Genomic DNA, 27041 nt, shown 5'->3' with positions numbered 1-27041 from the left:
TGACTGATTCCTAAAATCTGATATTATTTTAGAGTTCTCCCTAAGTGTTCTTTGCTTGCCAAGTCTCTACTCACAAATGTTAAGTCGTTTCTTGGCGCTGCACTCACTGTAGAATCACCTGTCTGCACTGAAATTTCAAGTAGGACTGAGATATCACCACACTGCGGCTACTGCTTTTGTAAATTCACACACCCCCACTTCAAAATAGTCCGATTGGAGGGGATGCGGCGTAGTAATACGGTACCTTGGATCGTTTTTCCACTTGTCCGTAGGTTAAAATGTTCGGAAATGCACTCTAAATACTCCAAAATTTGGTTTGCTTTGAGTGTCGCACTGCGTTATCAGGAATGTTCGTAGCTTAATTTTTAAATTAAAAAGCGTCATGGGGCCTATTTACACTGGGAACATGGCACCTTGCCGCCATGACACTCCGCTCTCTGGGCGCAACCACTCTTCCAAACAATGTTAAAAACTTATATTTTGAGAAATATTTAACCACGTATTTGCGTGAAATATTCGTTAAATATTATTTGCAAGTCAGGACACTGTATTCCACTACTTTCTACACCGAATCACAGAAAAGTGGATACAGATTCCCGCTAGAACATGACACTTAAATTTCGTAAATTGTGATTGGTTGAAATTTTGCCGCTCCTCGTGGCTTGGGTACTGCGGCGCAATAAACCTTTATTAGAGGGAGGCTTTTAGTTAGCCATTTCCTGTTCGTGACTTAAAGCATATTTGACGGAAGTACTTCCAGCCAACACGGCTCCTGGGTGTCACTTTGTGAGACTGCTAGCTTTTCCCTGCCTGTGCAGTGTTCACATATGCGAATTTCAATAATTTAACTATCATTTTCATTAGGCTCATTCGATTATGGGTGCAATAATTATAAAGTATACACATTCTGGCTTCGTATGCAGTAGTAAGTACACGAATGAATAGGGTAAGTACAGAAACTGGCGGCTACAGTAGGTACACGTACCTGGATACTAGAGGCGTACATTATTCGAGCTCGAGACGAGGCAAGATGCGCCCTGCTGCATATGCAACCTCCATTACGCATGAATGGAATGTGTAATCTAAAATGCTTCAGTTTGCTCCAGTTCTTTCGACAGGTAGGTGTACAACGTTATCAGATCCCACATTCAATAACATATGACCACTGCTTGTGTTTACCGATATTTTGGTGACGAAGGAAATAATTCCTTACAATGTTATAGAGTATTTTTTTTGCTATTTGCTTTACGTCGCACCGACACAGGTCTTATGGCGACGATGGGACAGGAAAGGCCTAGGAATGGGAAGGGAACTGCCGTGGCCTTAAGGTACAGCCCCAGCATTTGCCTGGTGTGAAAATAGGAAACCACGGAAAACCATCTTCAGGGCTGCCAACAGTGGGGTTCGAACCCACTATCTCCCGGATGCGATCTCCTAACCGCACGGCCAACTCGCCCGGTGTTATAGAGTATTCGCGTCATAATTAGGTACCTCGTTATATGACGGTGCAATGTGAAATTGTGTTTAGTTATACGCGACAACTTGAAGACGATGTCCGAAACGCAACGTACGTCGTGTATGTCGGTTATTTTGAAGAGATGTCACATAGCACAGCCCGCTGTGTTGTTTATTCAAAAGAATTAAAATACGTCGGCCGAAATACTTCTGGGGATGATCCGACACTTACAAACACATAATATAAATGAAGAGGAATAGTCACAGAACGCCTCCGGATGGTCTGAAGAAGCTACCCTGCCGACAACGACTGTGAGGCATCCAGGTAGGTTTACATCCTAATAACAGTTATTAACAAATTATACGGGTTATTCAGCTAAAAGAAGTCCACCTGACGTTTAAGATACTGACATACTGTCTTCGCTTTCGTTAATGGTATCAAGGAGCTCATAGTTCAACACGCAGTGCTTTCCTAGGCTTTTGACAAAATTTATCGTCACACACGTTTCCATATGAGAACTGATAATAACTATCAAGGTTACACTCGATGTTACTGGGACGTCGCATAGCACGCAGCATACGAGAATCTGTCTCGAGAGCGTTGCCCATCACCCCTGCTGAAAGAATTGAAGCAAAGTCGGGTATTTTAGATTACACGTTCCACTTATGTGTAATGGGGGTTTGCATACGTAGCAAGCACATCTTCCCCGTCTCAGGTATCCAAGTAGGTGTACCGGTACATCCTATCTACAGTTATTCACAAATTATGCAAGGTTATTCAGCTAAGATGTCCACCACAAATAAGTCGTGAACAGTTTAAGATACTGACACACTGTTTTCACTTTCGTTAATGGTATTAAGGGGTTCATAGTTGAACATGCAGTACTTTTCCAGGCTTTTGACAAAATGTATGGTCTCACACGTTTTCAGATGAGAACGTTATTTCACGCAATAACTGCCATTAATGTACTATCAAGTTTACAGTAGTAGTTTCTGGTACGTCGCACAGCTTGCACTACAGGAGGATCGGTCTCGAGATCTGCGACGTCAGTCTCGAGCGAGATAGTTGCCAATCATTAGTACAGCCCCAGCATTTGCCTGACATTAAAATGGGTAACCACGGAAAACCATCTTCAGGGCTGCCAACAGTGGGGTTCGAACCCACTATCTCCCGGATGCAAACTCACAGCCGCGCGCCTCTAACCGCACGGCCAACTCTCCCGGTAAAATTTTTGTAGTTTTAATTTCATGGGTAGATACATTCATTAATTTACTGGTAGACTGACTCACAAGATATTGTAAATGATTCAGGATTAGCGTTTCCTATATCCCAAAGAGAATTTATCCTGAGGAGACTAGTGCTAAGAAACAGTGACTCAAAAATCATCCTGTGAAAGGAATAGATCATGAAAGAAGACAAAAAAGGGTGAAGTAAAGAAACACCATTTTTATGAATGCACAAAACATTTTAATATAAACTTAAAAATTCGTACAACAATATGAAAAATTATAGACTATTATACACATGTATATCATAATATAACGGGATGGAAATTTCCGTTCTCACTATATCATATCATCTTGTCGACAATGTTGCTACAATGTAGTAGTATAGTATGCATGTTGCGAAAAGACGCCACAAATATGGAGTTTAGGTAATGTGTGGACACTGATAGGCCAAATTCTTGTTTTTCATACAGAATTAGGATACCTACAGAGGAAAGCATGGAACACACAAGGCATTAAAATTGAATAAACCAGTCTAGCATTCCTTATTAAAATAATTTCATTCACCACCATGTTAACTTCACTGTCTCATTCCTCAAATGCATCAGACTCCACATACAGACTGTTTTATGCAATTCTAGTCAATTTTATAGTCATGAAAAATCTTTAGTATACACTGAACAACCTAGGCTCATAGTATAGTCTCTTCAAACTGTTCAAGGGATTCTTCAATACCAACAACAACCTACAGGAAATGCCAAGTTTGGAAAGTGAAGTGGAGTGAGTTAGGTGAAAGGATACTGCATTTTAATTTCTAATAACGAAATCAATATTCTAATCTTATTTGAAGTTTTTGCTATAGGATTTCAAGAACAGAACGTCTCTGACCTTGATGTAAAAATGATTCAATAACCAATTGTACAGAAGCTCATCCCTTACCCTTGATCACACAGCATTATCCATATCCTAATGAGAGAATGGAGATTTTTAAAATTAAAGGAAAATAGCAGAATATGATGAGCTCTATAGGAGGAATGGAAGGTCCTACAGCAAAGCGTTATTGTAGAACAGGGTAAAAAGGGGATATTTACAACATACCTACTAAAGGCAAGCAACAAAATCTGAAAGTTAAAAATCCGTATGGGAAAATGAAAATGGGAAGAGAGACTAACATGCTCTCATTCTGGTATTGGCCTACTGCCTCTGCAGCTTTTAGAAGAAACTTCAGCCTCCAGTCCTGGGTTACACAAAACGCAGAGGAATATACAGTAACAGCAGCAGCTGGTGGGAGTCACACTGGAGTATTTGCATACCCAGCACCATCTACCCATAGGTTTCATTTTCTTTCTTTCTTTCTTTCTTTCTTTCTTTCTTTCTCTCTCCAAGTCAGACATTCTTAATTCCTTGCACCATCTGTGAAGTTTACAGTAAATTATTTCCTTTTATTTGTAAGGTTGCTAACATCAGAAAAACTGTAGAGTTTGCAGCACAGCTGACAGTTTAAATATCTTTTGACTGTTTATTAATCATGCCAAACTGCAATTAGTTCGGCGAGGTGTGATACCAGCCCTGTGTTTTGCTGTCAGTGGAAAATTTAACGTGTTTAGCAACCAAATTCGATACTTTGGAAAAGCGTGGTGTTTGTATGATTAATATCTAAACATGAAATTAGGAGCGAATGAGACTCAAATACTTTATGTTCTGTTAGGAGTCTGGTCAACTCAGCTTTTAGCTTAGTCTCCTCCAAAAAGACTGAGAATCAAAAGTTTACTGTACCAGCCGCCTCAGAGTATGGAAAGAAGGAGATCAATAAATGAGAAAAAACAAAATGTTGCAGTGTGACTTCCACCATTTGCTTACAGATCTGTGAATAATAAGAGAAAATATCGTCAGGGGAAGAATAGGAAATAAGTCTGGAAATGGGAAAAACCAATATGAAGAAATAATAATTATTTTTTTTTGCTAGGGGCTTTACGTTGCACCGACACAGATAGGTCTAATGGCGACGATGGGATAGGAAAGGCCTAGGAGTTGGAAGGAAGCGGCCGTGGCCTTAATTAAGGTACAGCCTGGTATGAAAATGGGAAACCATGGAAAAGAAGAAATAAAATAATGCAACAATCATTATGTTGCAAAAGTCATTCAAGTTTAGAGAAAGGGAGACATCAAAATAAGATTTATATTTCAGAACGTATGAGCAACACACACTGTACTGAACTGACAGTGGCATACAAGTATAAACTTCAATGACTATCATATGCCCATAAACAATTTGACTGGACTTTGAGAAAAATGTATCCAGCAGTTAGCTTGGCTTTGGGTAAGAACAGCGCATACATGCGAAGCAGTAGTTGCTGAAGTTTGCAGTCCCACACAAGTTTTCTTTTCACTTATTCACTTGATTGTGCAGCCTGAGGTTCTTAAAAACAGTCTCTTTAAGTGTAAGCTTTATCAGGCAGTTTAAGTATATCTTTTTACAAGTGTCTTAAAATTCATAGTTGATTAGTTAGGCAAATTAATCTGTCACAACGCCAACTGAAAAGTTCACACTTTAACAAGTGTTTTTATGTATGACATGTATGTAAAATAACGGATTCCTGTAGATATGTGTAGGCAATTTCAAGTGAAATTCCCTGGTGCCCCAATTCCAGGTAAAGAAATTATTAAGCCTCTTGTTAATAAACTAAGAATAACATGATACTTAAACATTAAAATTCGTAATCAATAATGGAGAGAAAAATTTACTAAATCAGTGCAAGATTTGCATGTTCCCCAAATAAATCTCTACAAGTTGCATAGGAAGTTTGTTTTGAAGGCCTTTGTCCATACAGCTACCAAGCTGAAACCTTAGCGCAACTATTGTTCATGAATTACAGCTTCATGACTACGAAAAGCAAGTGAATTCTGTAACAATGTTTGACAGCATTGTTGATCTACATTTGATATTTTTTCCTAATAAGGGATGGTTTCATTTACATGGTCACGTAGATTTACGATAGATACTGGAACACACAGAATATCCAATTAACTCGGAAGTTCCATTACCTGATGAAAAAGCAGGCATATGGTGTGCTGTAACTCCCAAGGCAAATAATAGCGAGAGTAAATAAACGCAGATACCATACTAGCATATGGTTTATTCAAATATTGCCAGATGATCAGAGAAACTACAGATATTTCCAACAAGATTCTGCTATATCCCATACTGCAAATGATTCTTTAGACAAAAGATGTTTTTGGTGACAAGGTTATTTTTTTTTTTTGATAGGAGCTTTACGTCGCACCAACACAGATAGGTCTTATGGCAATGATACAAGGTTATTTCTAAGGATTAATACCCCCCCTCGTTACCCTGATCTTACTGTGCAAGACTTATTTGTCGGGAACTCTAAAAAACGATGTGTTCAGAGGAATTATCCTCGCACTATACAGGAAATGCAGGGGAAAATTACAGAAGAAATTGGAGCATTACTGAAGAACTCTTGCATGTAATTGTGAGACTGCATATGGACATCCTTTTCAGCATCGCCTATAGGAAGGTTCGTATACAGAAAGTTAATGCTCTGCATGCTGTCAATGGACAGAGTGGCAGGTTCCAGTTTGAAAGTCTCCACTTCAAATACCACTGAGAACAATAAACATTAACATAACTTGTGCAATATTTCCACACTTTTATAAGGAGAAAATTTTGGACTGGTCAAGTCAGTTCACTAGAATATCTAATCAAACTGAGGGAACCTTAGGCTTCAAAAATAAGCAAGAAACTCAGGAACTATTTACTGCTGCAGAAGCCTCTTCACTGACCGGCAGCCTGACTAAGTATTGTGACGTAGTATTGCTGACGTGTATTTGCTGTTCTGGCCCAAGACCAAGCTAACTGCACTGTGCTTGTATGCTATATACCTTTCATTTTGTTATGTCTGGATTAATTTACTAAACCTTGTTGATATGAAACAAAAACTGGTCAACAATAATTATAGTTTCATCTTGCTAAAAATACTGGAGTCTAAATTATTTACTAAATAAAAAATGAGAACAGTGATTAAGACAAGTGGTGGGAATGCAGAATAGAATTTAAGTAAAATGTGAAGTTATCCTCAGGTCTGCCCCATTCTCCTATTCGAAAGACAAGTAGATTAACTTTAGGCAAATGCCTACAGAAAGAAATGTCTATGAAATAATATTTTCATTTTTAGCAAGTCAGAAAGTAACATGTAGTAATAACTACCATTTGTTCCATGTACACGTAGCAAAACACACACACACACACACACACACACACACACACACACACACACACACAGTGTGTGGCATTTAAATTATAGTTGAGGATTAGTCTCTAAACTGCAATTTAATGAACTTCCATAACTTCCCTGTCCTCCTTAATACTACACAATTATTTTTAAAGATCTCTTGGTTTCAAAACAGACTTTCAAACTGTACACTAATCATCTGGAAAATTGTACCATTCCTTAAGATGTTAAGTACTTAAAATATTCAACTTATTACCTACATTTACCCAGATGAAGTGCACGTTAAGTTACGGAAGTCACATTTGCAATCTCACTGTATCGTAATTACAGACTCTTCTTAAATGACTTAATCATTGTTGCAAAAAATTATAAGCGTTATTTACGGAAGTGGCCACATATTTTTAAATTATTAATATATAATTACATAACATTTCAGCCACCTTTAATATCCGTGGAAGAAATACACCCGTTTTGTATTGGGAAGGAAGGGAGTTAAAAGGTGAAAATAGAAAGTAATTCAAAAAATATGAATTGGTACTTGTGAAAGTAGTTCTATTGTATGCAAATACTCATAATATTAAAAATTCTAAAACGTCAAATTCCTATGATCCTAAAATTAAACATGTTTATATACACTGCTTAGGTATTTATGAACTATAAAGTTATGAAAAAATATTCCTGTTGGTTCTTCCCTTAATATATTTTTCTTTTGTTTTTTGTCTACATCTTCACTAACGTTGGAGGGAGATGCTGTGAAGGTGAGTGCTCCTTATGCCAGATCTTTGCCTAACATTCTCACCACTACTGTGAGAATATTCTTCCATGGGCTCGCTTTACAACTTAAGGACAAAAGAAAGAGTTTGTATTTTGTAAGCACAAATTGCCCTAGACAATAAAAAGAACTGGTTAGTGTGCAGTACGTCACTGCTATGGGAGGGAGAAACTAAAAATGTCCTGTTCACTTTTTTTATAAAAATTCCGTTTAGTGATGTCTTTTGACACACCAAATACATAGAGTGGTACATTCACATACACTCGCCAAGTAACATCCTGCACACGAGATATGTAACCGAAAATCATATTGGCAATTCTCACTGACAGCTGAAAATATTTCTCACTTAATTGTTAGCTTTCATGGAATACCATCAGATCTATAATAGTTTCTCATTACCGATAGTAATCCAAAAGAACGCAATGTTCATCTCTACACTTTCACTAGAACATTGCTGGAATTTTACAATCTGTTAAAATTCATTTAATACCGTAGTTGTGAGTGATGTGCAAATCCCAGTAACAGCATGGGAAAGAAATTAATACCAGATGTCCTTCCAGAAATCTTTAATACCATTTTCCTCTTCAAGTCTCAAGTCACTGTCACCGGTATGGAAGATTAAAAGCAAACCAAGAACATCATCTTCAATTACATATCCCATGTGTGAGCTCCAGGCATCTTTCACTTTCACCTATATTATGATCTAAGATCTAGAGTCTATTTCCATCTACTATAATAATATACTTGTAATATGTTTAATTGAATATTAACACAGAAATCACGTTAGGTAAAAAAGATAAACGTTATCACCATAACTATACACTATAAATAGTATTATTTCCACTTTCAATAATCATCAAACATACACGGACGTAGAGTTAGATAAAGTTCTGTTTAATTCCACGAGGCAATACACCAATGTTATGCAACTTGTTCATGAACAATATTTTGCTTTCATTTTCCACCTTTTCCACCAATTTTTCCAAGTTCACACATTAATCAATGAAGGTACTATAATTAATATTTTAAGAAAATGTGTGTAACAAATACTATAAATGTACAAAAATGGTAGTTTTTGTATAAGAATGTAAGAATATGCATTTCTTTCACACCCATTTTTCTAAGGGATGTAGGTTTGGTAAGAAATGGAACTAATCTCACAACTGTTCTGTTAAATGAGAATGAAATCTGTCATTTTTTATGCGACATAATTTAAAAAGAAAATTTCAGAAATTCCTTCCTACGAATAACTGGAAATTATTGATGCCCAATTTCAATAAATAAAGAACTCCATTGATTGTGATGTACAACTAGATGGAGTAATTTTTTTAAAGATCCTGACAGGTCTAATAAATATCACAAGAATCCCATATTACAACATAAGGACATATTCGAGTTGAGCTGTAATCCAAAATAAAAGCACTCGTATGGCACAAAATTAAACAGAACAGATCAATTGTATCCTACATGAAGTGCTCCTATAGGATTTTACAGTAGGGATAAATAAAGTAAGTATATTCAACATTTAATACACAAAAATTACCATTTCGTGTTCACAAGGATAAAAATGCCTCTGACAATTTGACCAATTCCCAGTGGAATCCAGCTTGTTTGTATTATCTTGAAAGAATTTCTCAGTAACTTCTTTAACCTTCCCGTTACCTTCAACGCTTAAAAGTAGTTTTCAACAATAACCATAAACAATCAACTTGCCATTTGTTCTGAAACAAATGGCTTATCAGGTACCATTTACCATTTCTTCTGAAACTTTTAATAACTTTACTACTTGAACCACACCCTATATAAAGCTTGAGAGATAATTACATCAAACATAACAATATATTGTATTTGTAAACAAAAATATATTTTCATATAAAAACAAACAAATTAAAAACAACTCAATCTATGTATGTATCTATTCTATATATGCATATCTATATCCTTTTGAAAAATGAAGGAACCAAAAAATACTTCAAACAACAAAATTATGCTAACAATTATTTAACAATAATTTCTACAGTGCCATAAAACTATACGAAGTCAATTAAAAAAATAAAAGAGAATACATTTTCCATTTCTTTGCTGCTGACTTAGATAATAACCAAGCTATACAATTGGAACTCAAAATACAATTGGGTAGGGAATGCCATACAGTAGAAACAAAACTTATGGCCTTCCCAGCATTCCACAGCACACACCTTTTCCCACAGACATTTTAAAAACACTTTATGCCAAATTCTTGAATTTGTCATCAGTTCTTAATAGAAAAATAAGTATGAAATAATCAATACTGATGTAAGGAGGGGAGAGGAAAATAAAAATATAAAAAGTGAAAGTTTGTAATAGTTCTATATACAATGTAAGACATTCACACTATCATACACATTTAGTAAGGTAACTAGGAAAATCGAGTTTTCAACTCTTATATTATGTTGTATATTTCAGTTCTATTCTCCACTCTGAAACACTGTTTTCATCTTGCGCAAGTATATATGGTGTTTCTGTGCGCATGAACCAAGTCATAATATTTCACGCTTATGAACACATTTTATAGCATAGAATGTGCTATTTCAGCCAACGGTAAACAGACTGTGGAAGTGAAAACATTTTACGAGTAACATTTATTGCCATATTGGGGCATCTTATTTCACATAAAATCATGAACTCTTAACTGAGAATGGATTATGTCCAAATATTGTTATTCAACCAAAGCAATTTTCTAAGAACAATTTTGAATCCTGGTTCATAATTTCCTTCTTGAAAATGTCCACACTTACTAATATCACTGCCCGTTTTTCTCCACATCTGTATTTGAACTTTCATCACTGCCAACAAAAAAGGAATGAAAGCAGTGAAGATTACTGGTAAGCCTGATACATATCACTACATCTTGTTTTTGATCTTCCTACTTTGTAACCCTGCACGACAACACACACCTCAGCATGCAACTCTGTACATCTGATTAGCATTGCTTCATTGGGTCTCAATATTTAGGAAAGGTACACTTCAACAGTAGGTAAGAATGTCCTATATTGAGAATTCTAATGCCACAACATACAGAAATAACGCAGAAAAGACTAATGAGTTTTTTAGAAACATAAAAACCTTTCACGATGTGGCACAACAAAGACATTCCCTAACGACATGTTGCCATTCCTTGAACTCTCGAAGTATATATTGTACAGTCTTCAGATGTGATGGGCTATGTACAGAACTGACAAGATAGAAAGTGCTTTTTCCCATTATGTATGCTTTTTCCTCTCCAATACTTTTTGCTGTATATATTAAGAGTATTGGAAATTATATTCTATTCCACATTAAACCACAAGATAATTCTCATCAAATATATTCCAGGATGGAAGATAGGTTTTTACAAGAGAGTTCATAGGCACAAGGTCAAAGATCGCCTGTAATACCCTTTGCCTTCCATGCAGGTAGCTGGTTTGGCAACAATTATCTATCTTAAAATAGGCAGCAGAAAGTTGGTTCTGAAATTTTGAAAGCATTTACTTCACGAGTGGCTCCCCTGGGAGGAGGAGAGGTGTTTGCAGATCAAAGTAGTTAAGTTTGTGTGTATGGTAGGATTCAAAATGAATGGCTACTACAATAAATGCATCTGTTTCATAAATTGATTGGTAATGTTTCAGTTATATTTCGAACCATTGTGACCATTTCTACACCATGACCCAAGAGAAAATCTCAGATTAGGAGGAACGCAGAAAGAAACTTGCCAATGTGCTCCGGAGTCTTCCAAGCAGAGCAATTACAACTTCAGGCCTGCTGTGAAGTGGCAAATCTCATGCAATTTATTATACATCCTGGCTGTTCCCTGGTCCAAAATTTGGATAATAAGATTTAAATAGTTTCTACAAGCCACAGCTTGCTGCTAAAGCAATGAAATTTCAGCTCAACGCAAGTTGACTGGGATTATGGTTTACGTATCTGTGGAGATCGAGGAAGCAGGTGGTGGTAATCTATTGTTTTCTACGCTTGAAATTCCTGAGCACCAAAACAGAAATTGACCAAGGATACTACTGTTTTTGCATAGAGACTAAAGAGACTCCTCAGTATTTTCCAGCAAGAAGTGGGAGCAGTTGACATTGTCTAACAACAATGAAGAAACTTTCAAGAACTAGAAATGTACCGAATGAAGAGTAGCTGCAGCAATGTGAAGAACTTCTCAGGAGAGTGCCTGCTAAAATTTGCCCCAAGTTGGTTTTATCTTCAGGAAACAGGAGTATTTAACAGACTTATTGTACTTTTCTAATATATTTTAGAAGTTGAATTGAAGAAATTATCTACGAAATCCTCTTATTTTCAACATGGTGTCTCACCACCCCTAACATGAGGGAGGATGACTTTAAACCGGCTCATTACATTCAAGGGTTTAAAAGAAGTTTTGTTCTGGAGCAAACCCATTGCTATTCCTTTCAAGGAGTCACAGCTTTTCTGTATGCTGGTTATCATAACAATGAGCCTTTATTGGACACTTAGACAAATATTTGCGAGGAAATCAAAGAACACAAAGAAACATTTCCATAATTTGAGATCACTTAGTCCCACTATACTGAAGCACACAGAAGATGCTCATTTCCAACACCCATACAAATCATGATTTTCAACATCAATTAATGGGAAAATCATGGCAAAAATTTGATACTCTGTAGGAGCAGCAACAAGCACCAATAATGTGAATGACAAACTAGGTTTTCTCTGACTGGTAGATAAGGAAGATTATGTTGAACTTATTCTTAAGTACTCCTGCTATATTGAAATTCTTGGCAACAATGTTTAAGTTCTGCTATTGAGCATAATCTTAATCTTCGACTTGACAGTATTCCAAGTTATACATCTCATCGTTGGGTCCGTGTTGAGCAATGTATACCTTTCCATAATAATGTTTTTTGAGAGTCCACCTTTTCAATACAGTATGTTTTTATTGATTTACATTTAAAAAATTACATCATTATGTCTTAAGCGGGATGTGTCACCTATATTTTTAGGCATCTTCAGCTGCTGTTCCTACTATCTAAGATCAAAATAGCCAGGATCCTGGGTATTTGCCTATTAATAAAATACTTAAAATTGTTAAGCTGACATGGATTCTTTTAACTAAAATATATTTTTATGTGTAATATATGGTCTGTAGAAACATCCAGCTGATGTGAATTGTTTTGAGTAGTGAAATGTGCTATAAAAAACATTTAGATTCATACCATTAATCTGTCTAAAATAGGCGAGTCTACAATTATTGAACATTTTATAAAAATCTTAATTGTTATGCTTTAAAAACTTGTGAATGACATTGGTTTGGATAATTCAGTCGTTAATATCCAATGAGCTTGTTCTCATGGTTGATTTAGGTCATTTAGTCTTTAATATCCAATTTGCGTGCTCTCACTTGAATCTTCGCAAACTTGAGCGTCACCTTGAGACTTAAATTTTGTTAGCGTTTTCGTAGGAATATTGTATGATCCGTTGGCTCAATGTTGCCTTATGGTGCTTAAAATTATGAAATGAGAGTCCCCTCGCCTCTCTTGTAGCTGGCTTGCTCTAGTGACACCTTCTGTTTGACTGGCGAGGGAACTCGCCATCCACCAACATCAACCATTATATGAAGCAAGAAGACTAAAATTGTCATAACGATTTTGAGACGTCCCTTCTTCAAACCTACATAGTGACAGGCAGCACAATTGTTCATAATTGGCAAGAATTTCCCGAATCTGAGAGTAATATAGAAGTTGTGACTGACAACAGTCACAAGAATAGGTTCAACACCACTTTTAGAAACAACCATGGGGCATCAAATAATGGCAGCAGTGTATATCATGCACTGCAGATCAAACTATGAACAGCAGATGTCCTGTGCAATTCTAGTCAATGTATTTTTATTGGCTCACGAGGTTCTTAAAGATTCTGCCAATATGACAGCACCCACTAGTCTTATCAGATGGTGTAGCCAACTATAATCTCACTGATAAATTCAATGTTGGAAACTGAACATTTTAAAAGTTGCACCAGACACCAACGAACAAGTGCAAAAATCCCACCCTTACCGCCCATTGTCATGATCAGTCATGATTTTAGAGTGGCACACAGCCTGATCAGAGTTATGACAGTAATGAAGATCAATATTTCTATAAAAAATGGTAAAAAAGCATATCGCTGTATCATGCCTGAGCTAACCAGCAGACTCTGTACAGTCTCATGGTGGATTCCTTGAATTAACAATAAAGATTCCCATCCAATAGTTTAAATGAATTGTTGTTCATACAACAACAATGCACCAAAAATCAACAGTATGGTATTCTTGTTTATACTAAGCAGTTTACTATATGAACAAAATTCAAGCTACTGACAGACAAAACCAGGGAAAACTCCTGGTCGACACACACATTGAACACCAGTGAAGAATTCAACAGTACTGGTACAGTAGCATAGGTTACTGCCATTGTGTAATGTAACAATCTTTTGTTAAGCAGCAGTACAAGGAAAAGAAAAAAAAAAATATTTACACTAGTAAAGACAAAATGTCCAAACAAACTATTGAATTTACATTAACAAGACATTAAAATGAAGGCCCATCTATTCAATACCGTTTAATATGTCAAATCACTTATACAATTGGTAATCTTCAGCCATGGACTAAAATTTATGATATATAGCGCAAATACAATCAAGTTAACACTTTAAAAAATATTATGTACATATGTAAGTCTACTAGTCAAATTTTGTCATGTGTGATACTGCCATTGGTATTAATCTAAAATGAACAGTCCTAATTAGTAACCCCTGTACGTGTACAATTAAAATATTAAAATTGGACCTGAGCTGTTATAATGGTGTTAAATGAGAATAACCATTGCTCATTACTGTTATATATCTGATCAGACCATGTGCCACTCTAAAATTACGGCCAATGACAAAACTGGAGGCGAGGATGGGATTGTTGCACTTTATCCTTGATGTCTGATGCAATCATTGAATTTCTTATTAATGTGAATGTTTGTCAATAAAGATCAGGATCTTTATATCGTATGAAACTATTGAATTGAATATCGAACAAATGAGTTATATGACTATATTATGGCTAATTCACAGCTTTCTGACTAATAAAATTTGTTTGAAATGGGAAATTTATCAAGATGTAATAGTAGTTTACATGTAAAATTCTGATTCTTTATAGTAGTTTTTACAAAAAGTGACTCGTATCAACTAAAACGTAAGTTATGAGAAGAAAAATTACAGAAGCATCCTAATAAGACACTATGTACGAGACTTCACTTAAAATATCTAATAAAATATATAACACAAATGCAGATTCAAAGTCTTATGAGAAACTAACTGGTAAATGGTGATAAAAAGATCAACCAAAATACTCGAATACCAGACTATGGCTACAAATAAATAATACCTACAGAAAAGCTTTCACAGAAGAGAGGAAAGCAAAACCTTAAATTTTATTAGAAATTGAGACGACAGGTATGTCCTTTCATGTGTATTGGCCAGCATTTGAAATACAGTTGCCTCTACGAGAAGCCCTCGCCCTCCCCAGGTACAATGTCATCTACGAGTGTTTACACTGATTTCCGGACTATCCTTTCTGACATCACACATGAGCACAAAACATCAGCCTTTCCACATTGATTTACTTTATGTAAATGCTACAGAAACATGTGCAAAAGAAAATACCTAAACCAACAAAATATGCACGGTTCTGCAAATTTTCCAAAACATGATAGACTGCAGTCAAATTTGGATATCATCCACTACTGTTCTCAAGAGCTGCCTACTATTCCACGTCTTTCTCTACTCCCTACAGCCAGTTCATTTGTTGGTCAGTGTGAAATAAGCACCATCAAATTAACACTAATTACTTTGAGTATGAAAGTTTGATCATTTATCTGAAACATTTTATTATTTTCTTCCAGAATTCCCTTTTTGAACAATGGTGAACTGATTAATCAGCAATGAGGAAAAATACTTGGAAAATCTATGGTATTTAACATGGACAATGTCGTTTTATATGAAGCCTCTTCTAGATGCATAGCAGTAAATTTTTATTCTTCTTTAGATCCGTACCAAATACACATTTACTTTAAATACGAAGTAAATAACAAGAAATATACAAAGAGATAAAGTCTAGAGAAAGAATATTCTGTTTTCACTGCTGACCTGGGAACTTGTACTCTCACCCTCTGACATCACCTGTATGAACTTCCATGCTTCTAGTTACAACATTTCTGTCACAAAATACAAGTTTACTTGCATGCTTTTATGAGTACTTTGTTTTTGCAAAAGTCAGATCTTTTTTCCATTTCATGCTTTCACTTCACTCTGCAGCATGAGCAAATGATATTAATACATATCACTAATCATGATAGAGATGTCTTGTCGTTTAGTCCAAGTAAGATTATCATATTACGTGCAGCCAACTTCCCAAGAAAATGATGTGAGAAATTGCAGAGTGCAACATTCCCATATCATTGGTTCCTTGAAAAAAAATGGCAGTGGTTGTCTTCCGTTTGAACAAGTCACCTTACTTAATGTATAAGCCAACAGGTTTAGTTTTCTTTATCGATTCCCAGAGTTGTTGCCGATATTATGAAACTCTGGCCATTTTGTTCAATATTAGTGGTTCCATATCCTAAAGCATTAATTCTAGCCCTCCATTCCCTATTTATCTTACTTTATTCTGTTTACACTATTCTCCAAGACTCAAATTTCTTTAAAATTTTCTTTGACTCAGTTCGCTTCTTTACATCAGATGGTTGTCTTATCACATTGAGCCATGACTCCTATATAGGCGAGGGTATAGTTATGTTTGCACTCTCATTGCATGAACTAACTTATAATATGCAGTTCGGACTAGATGAGTGATGATAATTCAACTGTATCATTCTAAGGTTAATATATGTACACATAATGCATAGTTAATTATTTATCAATAATATATAGGCCTACAAGAATTTAAGCTTCTTTTCTCCTTCATCATCCATCTTATTATTTTTATTAATATTATTATTACATCTTTATTTTAAATTCCAGTGAAAAAATAAATTATCAAACTTTCTTATTTTACATCAGCTTCATTTAGAGTAGAATCTTGTCACTGTCATAGAATATAATTAAATTTCTTTCCTAAGCGTAGCATGATGTATATACGCATATCTTGTCACTCCAAGTTCATTTAAGAAGGTCCTTGTACTTCTGGCTATTGGCCATTTCTTTATCCATTAACCTTAATACAGCTTACCTAAGGACCTATCCTAACGTACAATGAATTGAAATGCAGTGGCGTTATTGAAAAAATTCAAATTAATCATATAGCCATTATCTCAAAACAAAAACTGAAGTAAAAAGACATTCTTCTTACCAATTTACTGCATCACTAATACATTTTTAAAGCAGCATTAAATAATTTAAGAAAAACCAGAAGTAAAAGGGCTTTCATGGTACAATGCAAGTATGATGTGTTACCAGTGGCTAGACAAGAAATTAAGCAGTATCAGCTTAGTTGGCCACGAGCAAATGCTGGTAAGGACTGGGCGGATATGGTGCCACCAAGTTATTGAGTCCATCTTGCTGACCACTGGAGACCGACCCTCCACCGACAGGAACGCCCGAGGTGGGGGAGGCTCCGACGCTCACGCCGCTACTGTACAACTGATGAGGGTCGAGGTAGGAAGATGGGAACTTGGCTGTCGGGTAGAGGGTCTCTGGCATATAAGCTGTGGCACCAGACTCGAATGGATTGCGATGTGTGAACTGGGCATGGTAGCTTGCCGGACCTGGCTGGAAGAAGTAACCGCTCGGATCTGGGGGCTGTTGCGAAGAGCCAGGAGATAGGGATCGCCCGCTAGGAGAGCTCTGTGATGGGGGAGGAGCTTGCTGATGGTGGTGGTGATGGTGGTGAATTTGCTGCTGCATTGCTCGCTGCTTGATGTAGTTGCTGAACTCCGTTGGAGACATCCTGTACCCAACAGAGAATACAAATGCACATTTTTTAAAATAAATTCATGATCAACAACTGTATTAAGAATGCTTTTGACTGACTTAAGGAATTTCCAAATCCTGTAATAAAGAGATTTTGCACACAAACTTTACCACATACAGCACACGTTCTTGTTCATTGCTTCTATCTTTGCTACTTGCTCCAACTAAAACTCAGGCTCTACTCTTATGCATAGCAGCAGAATACATAACAATTGTTTTGTAATATTAGTATAATGAACAGATTGATAAATGTCAAGGTTACTGAACAACTGCAGTTCATAAATTTACCAAGTGAGTGGGGAAAAAACTGCACAATGCCACTGAAAAGTTGCTGACATTGCTGTGATACAAAATTGGCGACTCCTTCAAAAAGAAATAATGCTGAATGTTCCACAGAGTGGAATGGGTCCTTGTCTGACCAAGAGCTTCAAAACTTATGCCGACTCCAAAAACTACTTTGTAATAGTGACGGCGGCGACTCTTCGATATTATAGCCAAGTTCTATTGTAAATTTGAATAGCAATGCAAGATAATCTCAAACAAATTAAAATTTTGCAAAAGGAAACACAAAAGCAATGTGCAAAAGTCAAAAAATAGGTTTTAGGTAGAAAGTTGAATAGGGCAAAAAAAGAAGTACAATATCAATTCGCAGTAAGTATTAAAAGTTAAAAATACACTATAATTAGTGCTGTATTATCTCGAGACATAGGATGTCAGGCCATGAAATGTTTGAATTTGCTGTAAAATATAACATGATCTTGAATGGACATAAAATCAATTTGACTAAACTGAAGAAGCACAAGAGAACAGATAGAAAACAGCAGTACAGAATGACCGAATACTCCACATGGAATCTTAATGGAGATATTCAGGGACAGATTGTTAAGAACTCAAAGACTTCCTTATTGTCACCATCGTTACGAACACTGCTTCAAGTCCCAATCAGGAATATTGTATCACACCTGATGGAACACATAGGGCAATTACTATATGTCAATCATTAACTTTAAACTATGGAATTTCTTTTGCCAACATTTAAATGGTTACAGTGTCTTGGAACATTTCCCTCAGAGTTATGGCACCCCTCAGCATGCCCAAGGACCCCCTTGCCACAGAATGCAATACTTCATTCAGTAAACGGAAGACAATTTTGTACTGTTACCTTGTTTCATTTTATTCACATAATATAGGCCTAATATTTACTTCTCTTTAAACTTGAAAGAGTAGCTTCATTTACATAAACATACTTCCTAAATGCATAAAATACAGCAATGTGACACTTGCTAATAATTACAACAGTCCAAATCTAGACACTTACTTGAGAAAATTCACTTAGTACAGTTCTTGGTTTAATGGGACACCAAGAGTTTTAAGTCTGGTTCAAGCTTAGTCACTGTTTATGCATTTCATTTTCATTTGTGTGAAAGCAGGTATGCTGTCATGAAAGTCATTAAACATAGTATTGATATAAGGGACATGCACGGATCCAGAAAACAATCGGAGACATGGAGTTCTGACACAGAGTCTTCAAAGACGAGTCAAGATACTTCGGCTAGTTTATCTTCCTCAAGGGCAGGAAATTGATGTTAAGTTTTCAAGAAGGAATTCAAGATTTTCTCAACTAGAGGCCGAAAATATTGTCTGAATGTAGATCCTAGCAATTCCAGATGTTTTTCCATTACATCACTTCTACACTCTGGCAGTATTTCTTTGTTTACAGACAGGAAATCATGAAGTGTTGGGGAAAGAATCAAATTCGCTTTTGCCAATTCGGCGTGCCCATATACAGTACTCACTTTCTTTATTATTCCATCTATTTCTTCTTTGGCTGAAGAGTGTGACTTGCACTCCTTGCAAACTTTAATTCAAATCAATCAAGTGACTGAATATATCTGCTAAGCAAGTTTTGCAAGCCACGAGACATCATGGGAAAGCATTCTTTCCAATTATATTAGACAGGTTTGCAAAATTAATAACTCGTTTGATAGAAGGCAGTTTGGGTTTAAGAAAGGTATTCCACTGAAGCTCAACTTGTAGGATTCCAGCAAGATATAGCAGATATCCTGGATTCAGGAGGTCAAATGGACTGTATCGCGAATGACCTACCTAAGGCATTTGCTAGGGTAGATCGTGAGAGACTACTTGCAAACATGAGTGCAATTGGACTAGACAAAACAGTGACTGAATGGGTGGCTATATTTCTAGAAAATAGATCTCAGAGAATTAGAGTATGGGAAGTGTTATCTGACCCTGTAATCGTTAAGAGGGGAAATCCTCAAGGTGGTATGTGTATAAACAAAGAAGCAGAATCAGAGATAAGTCATTTTTGAAAGATGTTATTCTGTACAGAGTAATAAATAAGTAACTAGATTATGAGCAACTGCAAAATGACCTCTGTAATGTTGTGAGATGAACAGTAGGCAATGTTATGATGATAAACAGGTTTAAAAGTCAGTTTGAGAGTTTCACAAATAGGAAAAGTCCTCTCAATTTTAATTACTGCATTGATGGGGTGAAAGTTCCTTATGGGGATCACTGCAAGTACCTAGGTGTTAATATAAGGAAAGATCTTCATTGGGGTAATCACAAATATGACTAAATAAAGGGCACAGACCTCTGCACATGGTTATGAGGGTGTTTAGGGGTGGTTTAAGGATGTAAAGTACAGGGCATATAAATCTCTGGTAAGACCCCAACTAGAGTATGATTCCAGTGTATGGGACTCTCACCAACATTACTTGATTCAAGAACTGGAAAAAATCCAAAGAAAAGCAGGTTGATTTGTTCTGGGCAATTTCCGACAAAAGAACAGCGTTACAAAAATGTTGCAAAGTTTTGGCTGGGAAGACTTGGGAGAAGGGAGATGAGCTGCTCGTCTAAGTAGTATGTAATACCTATATAAATGGTCCGTTATATGACAAATTTTCCACCTAACTTGTTCCTTGTTGCCAGCGTTTCACCCCAGTGTGCTAAGTTGGACTCATCAGTTGGTAAATAGCAGTAACTTCCACGGTATGCACTAGCCATGCATCTTAGTAGGTGTGCTATTGAATTGTGAGTTTAGCATCTCAAAGATACATTCAGCATTCATGTGCGTGGGCAAGATTGAACAAAGCAGCAAATCCTTGTCGATTGTGTTTTCAAATTCACATCTAATGAAAGTTAACAAGTTTGCATTGTTACAAATGTCTGTGCTTTTGTAGAGCTTCAACATGTTGCATTTGCCAGTTTCCACTTGTTCCAACAATGTATCTCACATTTACTACCATTTCTTCTATTCTTTGCTTGATGGCATTATCAGAGAATGATATAGCATCTAACTGTTTTGAATACTTTTCACCAAGTACAGTACTTGCCATAAGTTTTGCTACAGGTAATACTAGTTTCTATTCAATGGTGTGTGGTTGGCCATGATTTACAATTAATAGGCAAACTTGATATGATGCTAAAAGTACATTTTTCTTGCCTCCCGTAACACTGTCTTACAATTACCTCCTTAGTTTTATGAAGTGTAGCAAGTTTACTGCTAAAGTATTCAGCTGAACTGCCATGCATGATTTGGAGATGACTAAATTTAGATTGTTTCGTACGCTTGTTTGATTGAATGTCACCTCGCAACGCACGGGTTTCAACATATCCAACAGTCAAAACAGTAAATCCCAGTTCCAGGTATTTACCGTCTTATTTAAGACATTTTTTTCCATTGTTCAACAGAATTCCAGCTGACGGTTGAGGTTTCTGGAATACATTCGGTTGCATAATCACTGTTGCGAAAAGATGCATACTTCAATGAACCTGTCTTCAACTAACGATCCATATTATTGTCAGAGTTCTTTATTACTGTTCACTTGTGGATTCCTGCAGTTTGAGTATGTGTAAGAGCGAATATTAATATAAAACGATAAACCTGTTAGCATCAGGAGACTCACTCTGTGTGGCACAAGTGGCTACATACTGAACCAAACTACCAATGAAGATGTTCCAAGGCATATATTGGTCACTGTAAGAGTTACTGCCACTAACTTGTATCATCTATTAGCCAAGTTAAGATTGAGGACATAGCTGCTAAATTAAAAATAATGATCTATGAAGTGTGTTTACAAGAAATTTCACTCTAAGTATTTGCAACGTACATTATTATTACGGACTCCTTGAATTATTCTCGCAGCCTCCCAGGGGTCTGCGAAAAAGTTTGGGAATGGTTGCTTTACTTCATCAGAAATATCCTTACTACTGAAATCCACTGCTTTTGGACAAGGTTTCTATCCTTGTTAGAGTTTATGAAATGCATACATACATACATTCTTTGTTATAGAGTAATGTCTTTCAGCATTCAGTATGTGAACCTCCATGAATTTAATAAACAATCCTCTACTTGTAAGTAGTTCTGTGGCCTCTTTGTTCTCTACCTCTTATCTCTCATTCATTACTAACCGAGTCTAACCATCATCTTCTTGGTCTCCCTCTAATTCTCTTACCCACCATTATTCTCCTAGGTAGCCTATTCTCCATTCACCTCACATTACCCCACCACCAAAACAGACTTATGCGTACAGCTTAATAAATCTAGTTCAATCCTAACCTAGCCTCTTTATCTCCTCATTCAGAGTACCCTCTTACCACTGTTCCCACCTGTTTGTAACAGCAATCATTCTCACTACTTTCATGTCTGTTATTTCTAACTTATGAATAAGATCCGAGTCCGCTCAGCTTTCACTCGCATAAAGCAAAGTTGGACCAAACACAAACTGATGTAAGGATACTGTAGTTTTGTCTGGGAGCCAACTTCCTTTGATTGAGAGGTCAATGCATTACCTTTGCTGCATCTTGATTCAATCTCACTATATTACCATCTGTTCCAGCTTTGTATTCCCAACCTGATGTTCCTTACCTACCGACATCAATTTAGTCCTGGAAAGGCTAATTTTCATATCATACTCATTGCACCCATTTTCAAGTTCAAGATATTAGACTGCAGGCTTTCAGCACAATCTGCCATTAAGATCAAGTCATCCGCATAAGCCAAACTGCTTACTATATTACCACTTAACTGGTTGATTTCTGACAAAAGAGTAGAGTTACTAAAATGTTGCAAAGTTTGGGCTGGGAAGACTTGGGAGAAAGTTAACGAGCTGCTCGACTACGTGGTATGTTTAAAAAATTATGTAATTATATTATAAAGGTAATAAGTGGTATGTTCAGAGCTGTCAGGAAAGAGATAGCGTGGAATGACATCAGTAGACGAATATGTTTGAGTGATGTCTTTAAAAGTAGGAAAGATCACAATATGAAGATAAAGCTGGAATTCAAGGACAGATTGGGGCAAATATTTGTTTATAGGAAGGGGAGTTTGGGATTGGAATAACTTACCAAGTGAGATGTTCAATAAATTTCCAATTTCTTTGCAATAATTTAAGAAAAGGCTAGGAAAACAACACATAGGGAATCTGCCACCTGGGCGACTGCCCTAAATGCAGATCAGTAGTGATTGATTGAATCCCTTCCTGCCACTTAGTACCTTTCAGTAGATGATCCATGTGAACCATGTACAACAAAGGTGAAAGATTACAGCCTTGTCTAACCCTGTAAATTACCTTGAACTAAGAACTCATTCTACCATCAATTCTCACTGCAGCCTAATTGTTCACATAAAAGCCTTTGATTGGTTTTAATAATCTACCCTTAATCCCCTAGTACAGCCAACATCTCCCTCTCATATGCGTTCTCTAGATAAATAAACTGTATCCTTCTCGTAGGATTTTTCAATTCATACTTAAAATCTGATCCTGAAACCAGTGTTTTTCATCCAACTTACCCTCAACTACAGATCACACCCTCCCTTCCAAAATGCCAGTGAACACCTTGATGGATGTTGCAATCCTTTCTGTTCCCTTGCTTACAGGTGGATGCAATTACTGCTTTCATCCAAACAGAAGGTACCTTACTAAAGCCATTTAATTTAATTTCATCCCTGCCTTCCCACAATATTTCACAATTTCAAGTCTAATTTCATCTATTCCTGCAGCTTTATGACGATTGAGTATTTACCATCCTTTCCACTTTCTCCAGCATAATTTCACCAACATCCCTCCTGTTTCGGAAATTTTTACTTTTTCTTGTAAATATGTGTGTTGGTACATACATTAAACAGTTGAATGTTAATAAGTATGGTGTTTCAAAGATACATTCCCATTATTGGTCCTTCGGCCTGGATATGGATTTCAACAGCAAACTCCATGAACCTGGCAAGTTTTGGTATTTTCAAGGTATCAAAGGATATATACTAATGAAATACTATTACTTACTGCATCAATTTCGTGAAAAATGTTGATTTTTGTGCGTTTTCAATGCACTGTCTTGGATATTTCGATGACGACATCTACTGTAGCGTTTACAAACTAACCAAAGAGAATAAGTGACCTGTACAAAACAACGGATCGCACATCGTTATAATGACAAGCAGCGTGATCTAGTGTGACATATGAGAACTAATATCCATGACACGGAAAGTCCAACATGGTTACTTTCGTGCCGCATAATTTAGAAGGCATAAATTAGACAGAGTTGATACGTAAAGACGACACCAATCGTTCGTAAATATTAATCTCTACAAATGCAACATGGATTCCGATACAACGAGAGCTCTAATGAAGAAAAGATCTGTTCTTAAAGCTGGTTTAACACGCATACAAAGCTTTGTGAGCTCAGAACTTGATACGCCAGACACAACTTTAATCAAAGTAAAACTGAATAGGCTACTTTCTGTTAAGGAAGATATCAAACAGATTCACACTGAACTCTAGCTAAATGATGACTAAAATATTGATTCACATATCGATTACCACCATGAATTCGAAAATAATAGCGATCATCCGGAAATTAAGATTAGAAAGGCTATCATTTCCCAGACTTCACATTTAGCTGATGAAGTATGTTCTATTTCATCCAATGATGTAGGAAGGCAAATAAAATTGCCAGAAATCAAGCTCCCTACATTTGGCGGCGCATTAAACACTTCAGGGACACCTTTCAGAACCTGATAGTTAATAACAATAATCTGTCAAATGAGGAGTTTCATTATGTTATCCTCGCTTAAAGGAGAAGCCAAGGATGCTATTAGGAATACTGGCATTTCAGACTCCCAATTTTACTGTAGCTTATGACCTCATGAGCAGGTATCACCCGCCCAAATTAATAGCTGCTGTATATATTAAACAGATCCTAGAATCACCGGGTAAAATATGTTTAACCGAAACAGAGATATGCCAACTCGTAAATAAATTCCGAGGTAGCATTGATGCGCTGAATGCACTAGATACTAAGATAAGCATTCTAGATCTTCTCCTACTCGTACTGTCGCGAGTGGATAAGAAATTGAGACTAGAATTCAAAAATAAACATTCTCATCTCAAAGCTGTAGAGTTTAAAGAACTTGTTAAGTTCTTGGAGTGACGTTGTCAGATGTTGCAACTTTGTGCTTCCAACCCATCTCCCAGTCTATCGCTAAACCATCAGACAAGTTCAAGGTCAAGGTCAAAAATCGCAGCTCAGTCATACATTACTATGTCAAGACAATGTTGCATCTGTTCAGATGAACATCAGCTTTATAGGTGCCCAGATTTTCTTAAATTAGACCGTGATGAAAGGTTCAAAGTAGTAAAGGATAAAAATCTATGCAGCAATTGCCTGAGCTCATCCCACACTTGGAAGGCATGTACATCAAAAACATCATCCAGATTATGTAACATATCACCATACATTGTTGCATCATGAGACAGACCATATATCATCTCCTGCAAATCAAAACAACAATCCACAACAATCATCTTATTCTCTAAGAAGCACACCCAAGAATCAGATACTTCTGAGTACGGCTTTAGTAAGGATCAAGGACGGTCAAGGAAGATCCCATTTAGTTCGTGCCATACTGGACAATGGTTCGCAGAGTAACTTTATTTCCGAACACATGCTGCAACAATTGAGACTGAAAAAGAAGAAGACTAGCGCCATAACATTGCAAGCCTTTGGTGAACTCTCATCCCAAGCAAACACACCAGTGAATATTGAGGTTCACTGAACAGTCGGCGATTATCACTTAAAACATGGAATGTATTGTTCTTCCCAGAATAACTGGCAATATACCAGTCTCGCATATAATTACAAGGACTGGAACATTCCACAAGACATCTCTCGCTGATCCTGACTTTCACATCCCTCAGGCTACCAATTTACTGATTGGCGCAGTTTTTCTTACAGCTCCTGAAAACCAGAACAAAAACCCGACAAGGATACTCGTGCCTACAGAACACGCAGCTAGGATGGATTCTCAGCGGAGAATATTCACAACTCAATCGAGAAAGGGAAGACGAGACACCAACCAAATCGTTCTTCATGAGGTCTGACCTCAACCTAGAAATACAAATTCAGAAGTTCTGGAGCCTTGAAGAAGTAAACCATGTTACACACTCGCCTGAAGAGAAGGAATGTGAAGCCCATTTCAAGGACACCACAAGAAGAGACAAAACTGGGAGATTTATCGTAGAGTTACCCATTAAGGGAGAGTTAAAACTTGGAAATTCAAAGCAGACTGCCAGTCGATGTTTTCATCTCTTAGAACGGAAACTACAAACTCAAGACTACCTTTGTCAAAATTACATCGCTTTCATGAGAGAGTACCAGACCCTTGGACACATGACGGAACTTCAGTCAGAACCCGTTGAAGGAGGAAGATGATATATGCCTCATCACGCTGTTATCAAGCGTTCTAGCAGCACTACTAAAACAAGAGTCATATTTGATGGATCAACAAGTACTGACAACGCTACTGCCTTAAGCGATATCTTAATGGTAGGACCTACAATTCAAGAAGATCTGTGCTCAATAGTTATGAGACTCCGCACTCACAACATTGCCTTCACCGCTGATATTGAAAGATGTACCGCCAGATAATGGTTCATCCTAAACATCGACACTTACAGTGCATCCTATGGAGAGAACATCCTCAAGATAATCTAAAGTCTTATGCTCTTAACACTGTCACATACAGCACGTCTGCAGCATCATTTCTGTTCACAAGATGCCTCCAGCAATTAGCACTCGACGAAGCGTTCGAATTCCCGAGAGCGGCCGCGATCCTCAAGTGCAACTTCTATGTTGATGACTGTCTTTCTGGAGCAAATACCTTAGAAGCAGCCCTGGAGCTGTGAATCAAGTTACAACAGCTACTCAGTTGTGCAGGGTTCCCTTTGCGAAAATGGTGTTCCAATAGCCCTGAATTACTGACCTCCATCCCAAAAAGCTTACGAGAAACTAAGCACTCATTAACTGACAACATTAGT

The 27041-nt window shown here is 36.8% G+C and overlaps 1 protein-coding gene across 2 annotated transcripts in view; it reads right to left on the bottom strand.

The window, feature by feature from the left end:
* Positions 1-2900: 2900 nt before the first annotated feature.
* Positions 2901-27041, bottom strand: part of LOC136864554 (protein Tob1) — a 148611-nt gene continuing 124470 nt past the window's right edge. For both annotated transcript variants that reach the window (XM_067141692.2, XM_067141693.2), the window contains one exon: positions 2901-17680. In XM_067141692.2, coding sequence (XP_066997793.2) covers positions 17221-17680 — 460 coding nt within the window. In that variant the 3' untranslated portion in view covers positions 2901-17220. The remainder of the gene's footprint in view (positions 17681-27041) is intronic.

Source organism: Anabrus simplex, chromosome 2 (assembly GCF_040414725.1).
Source record: "Anabrus simplex isolate iqAnaSimp1 chromosome 2, ASM4041472v1, whole genome shotgun sequence".
In the NCBI taxonomy this organism is placed as follows: Eukaryota; Metazoa; Arthropoda; class Insecta; order Orthoptera; family Tettigoniidae; genus Anabrus; species Anabrus simplex.
The sequence above is the reverse complement of the archived record's forward strand: the minus strand, read 5'-3'. Positions and strand labels throughout refer to the sequence as shown.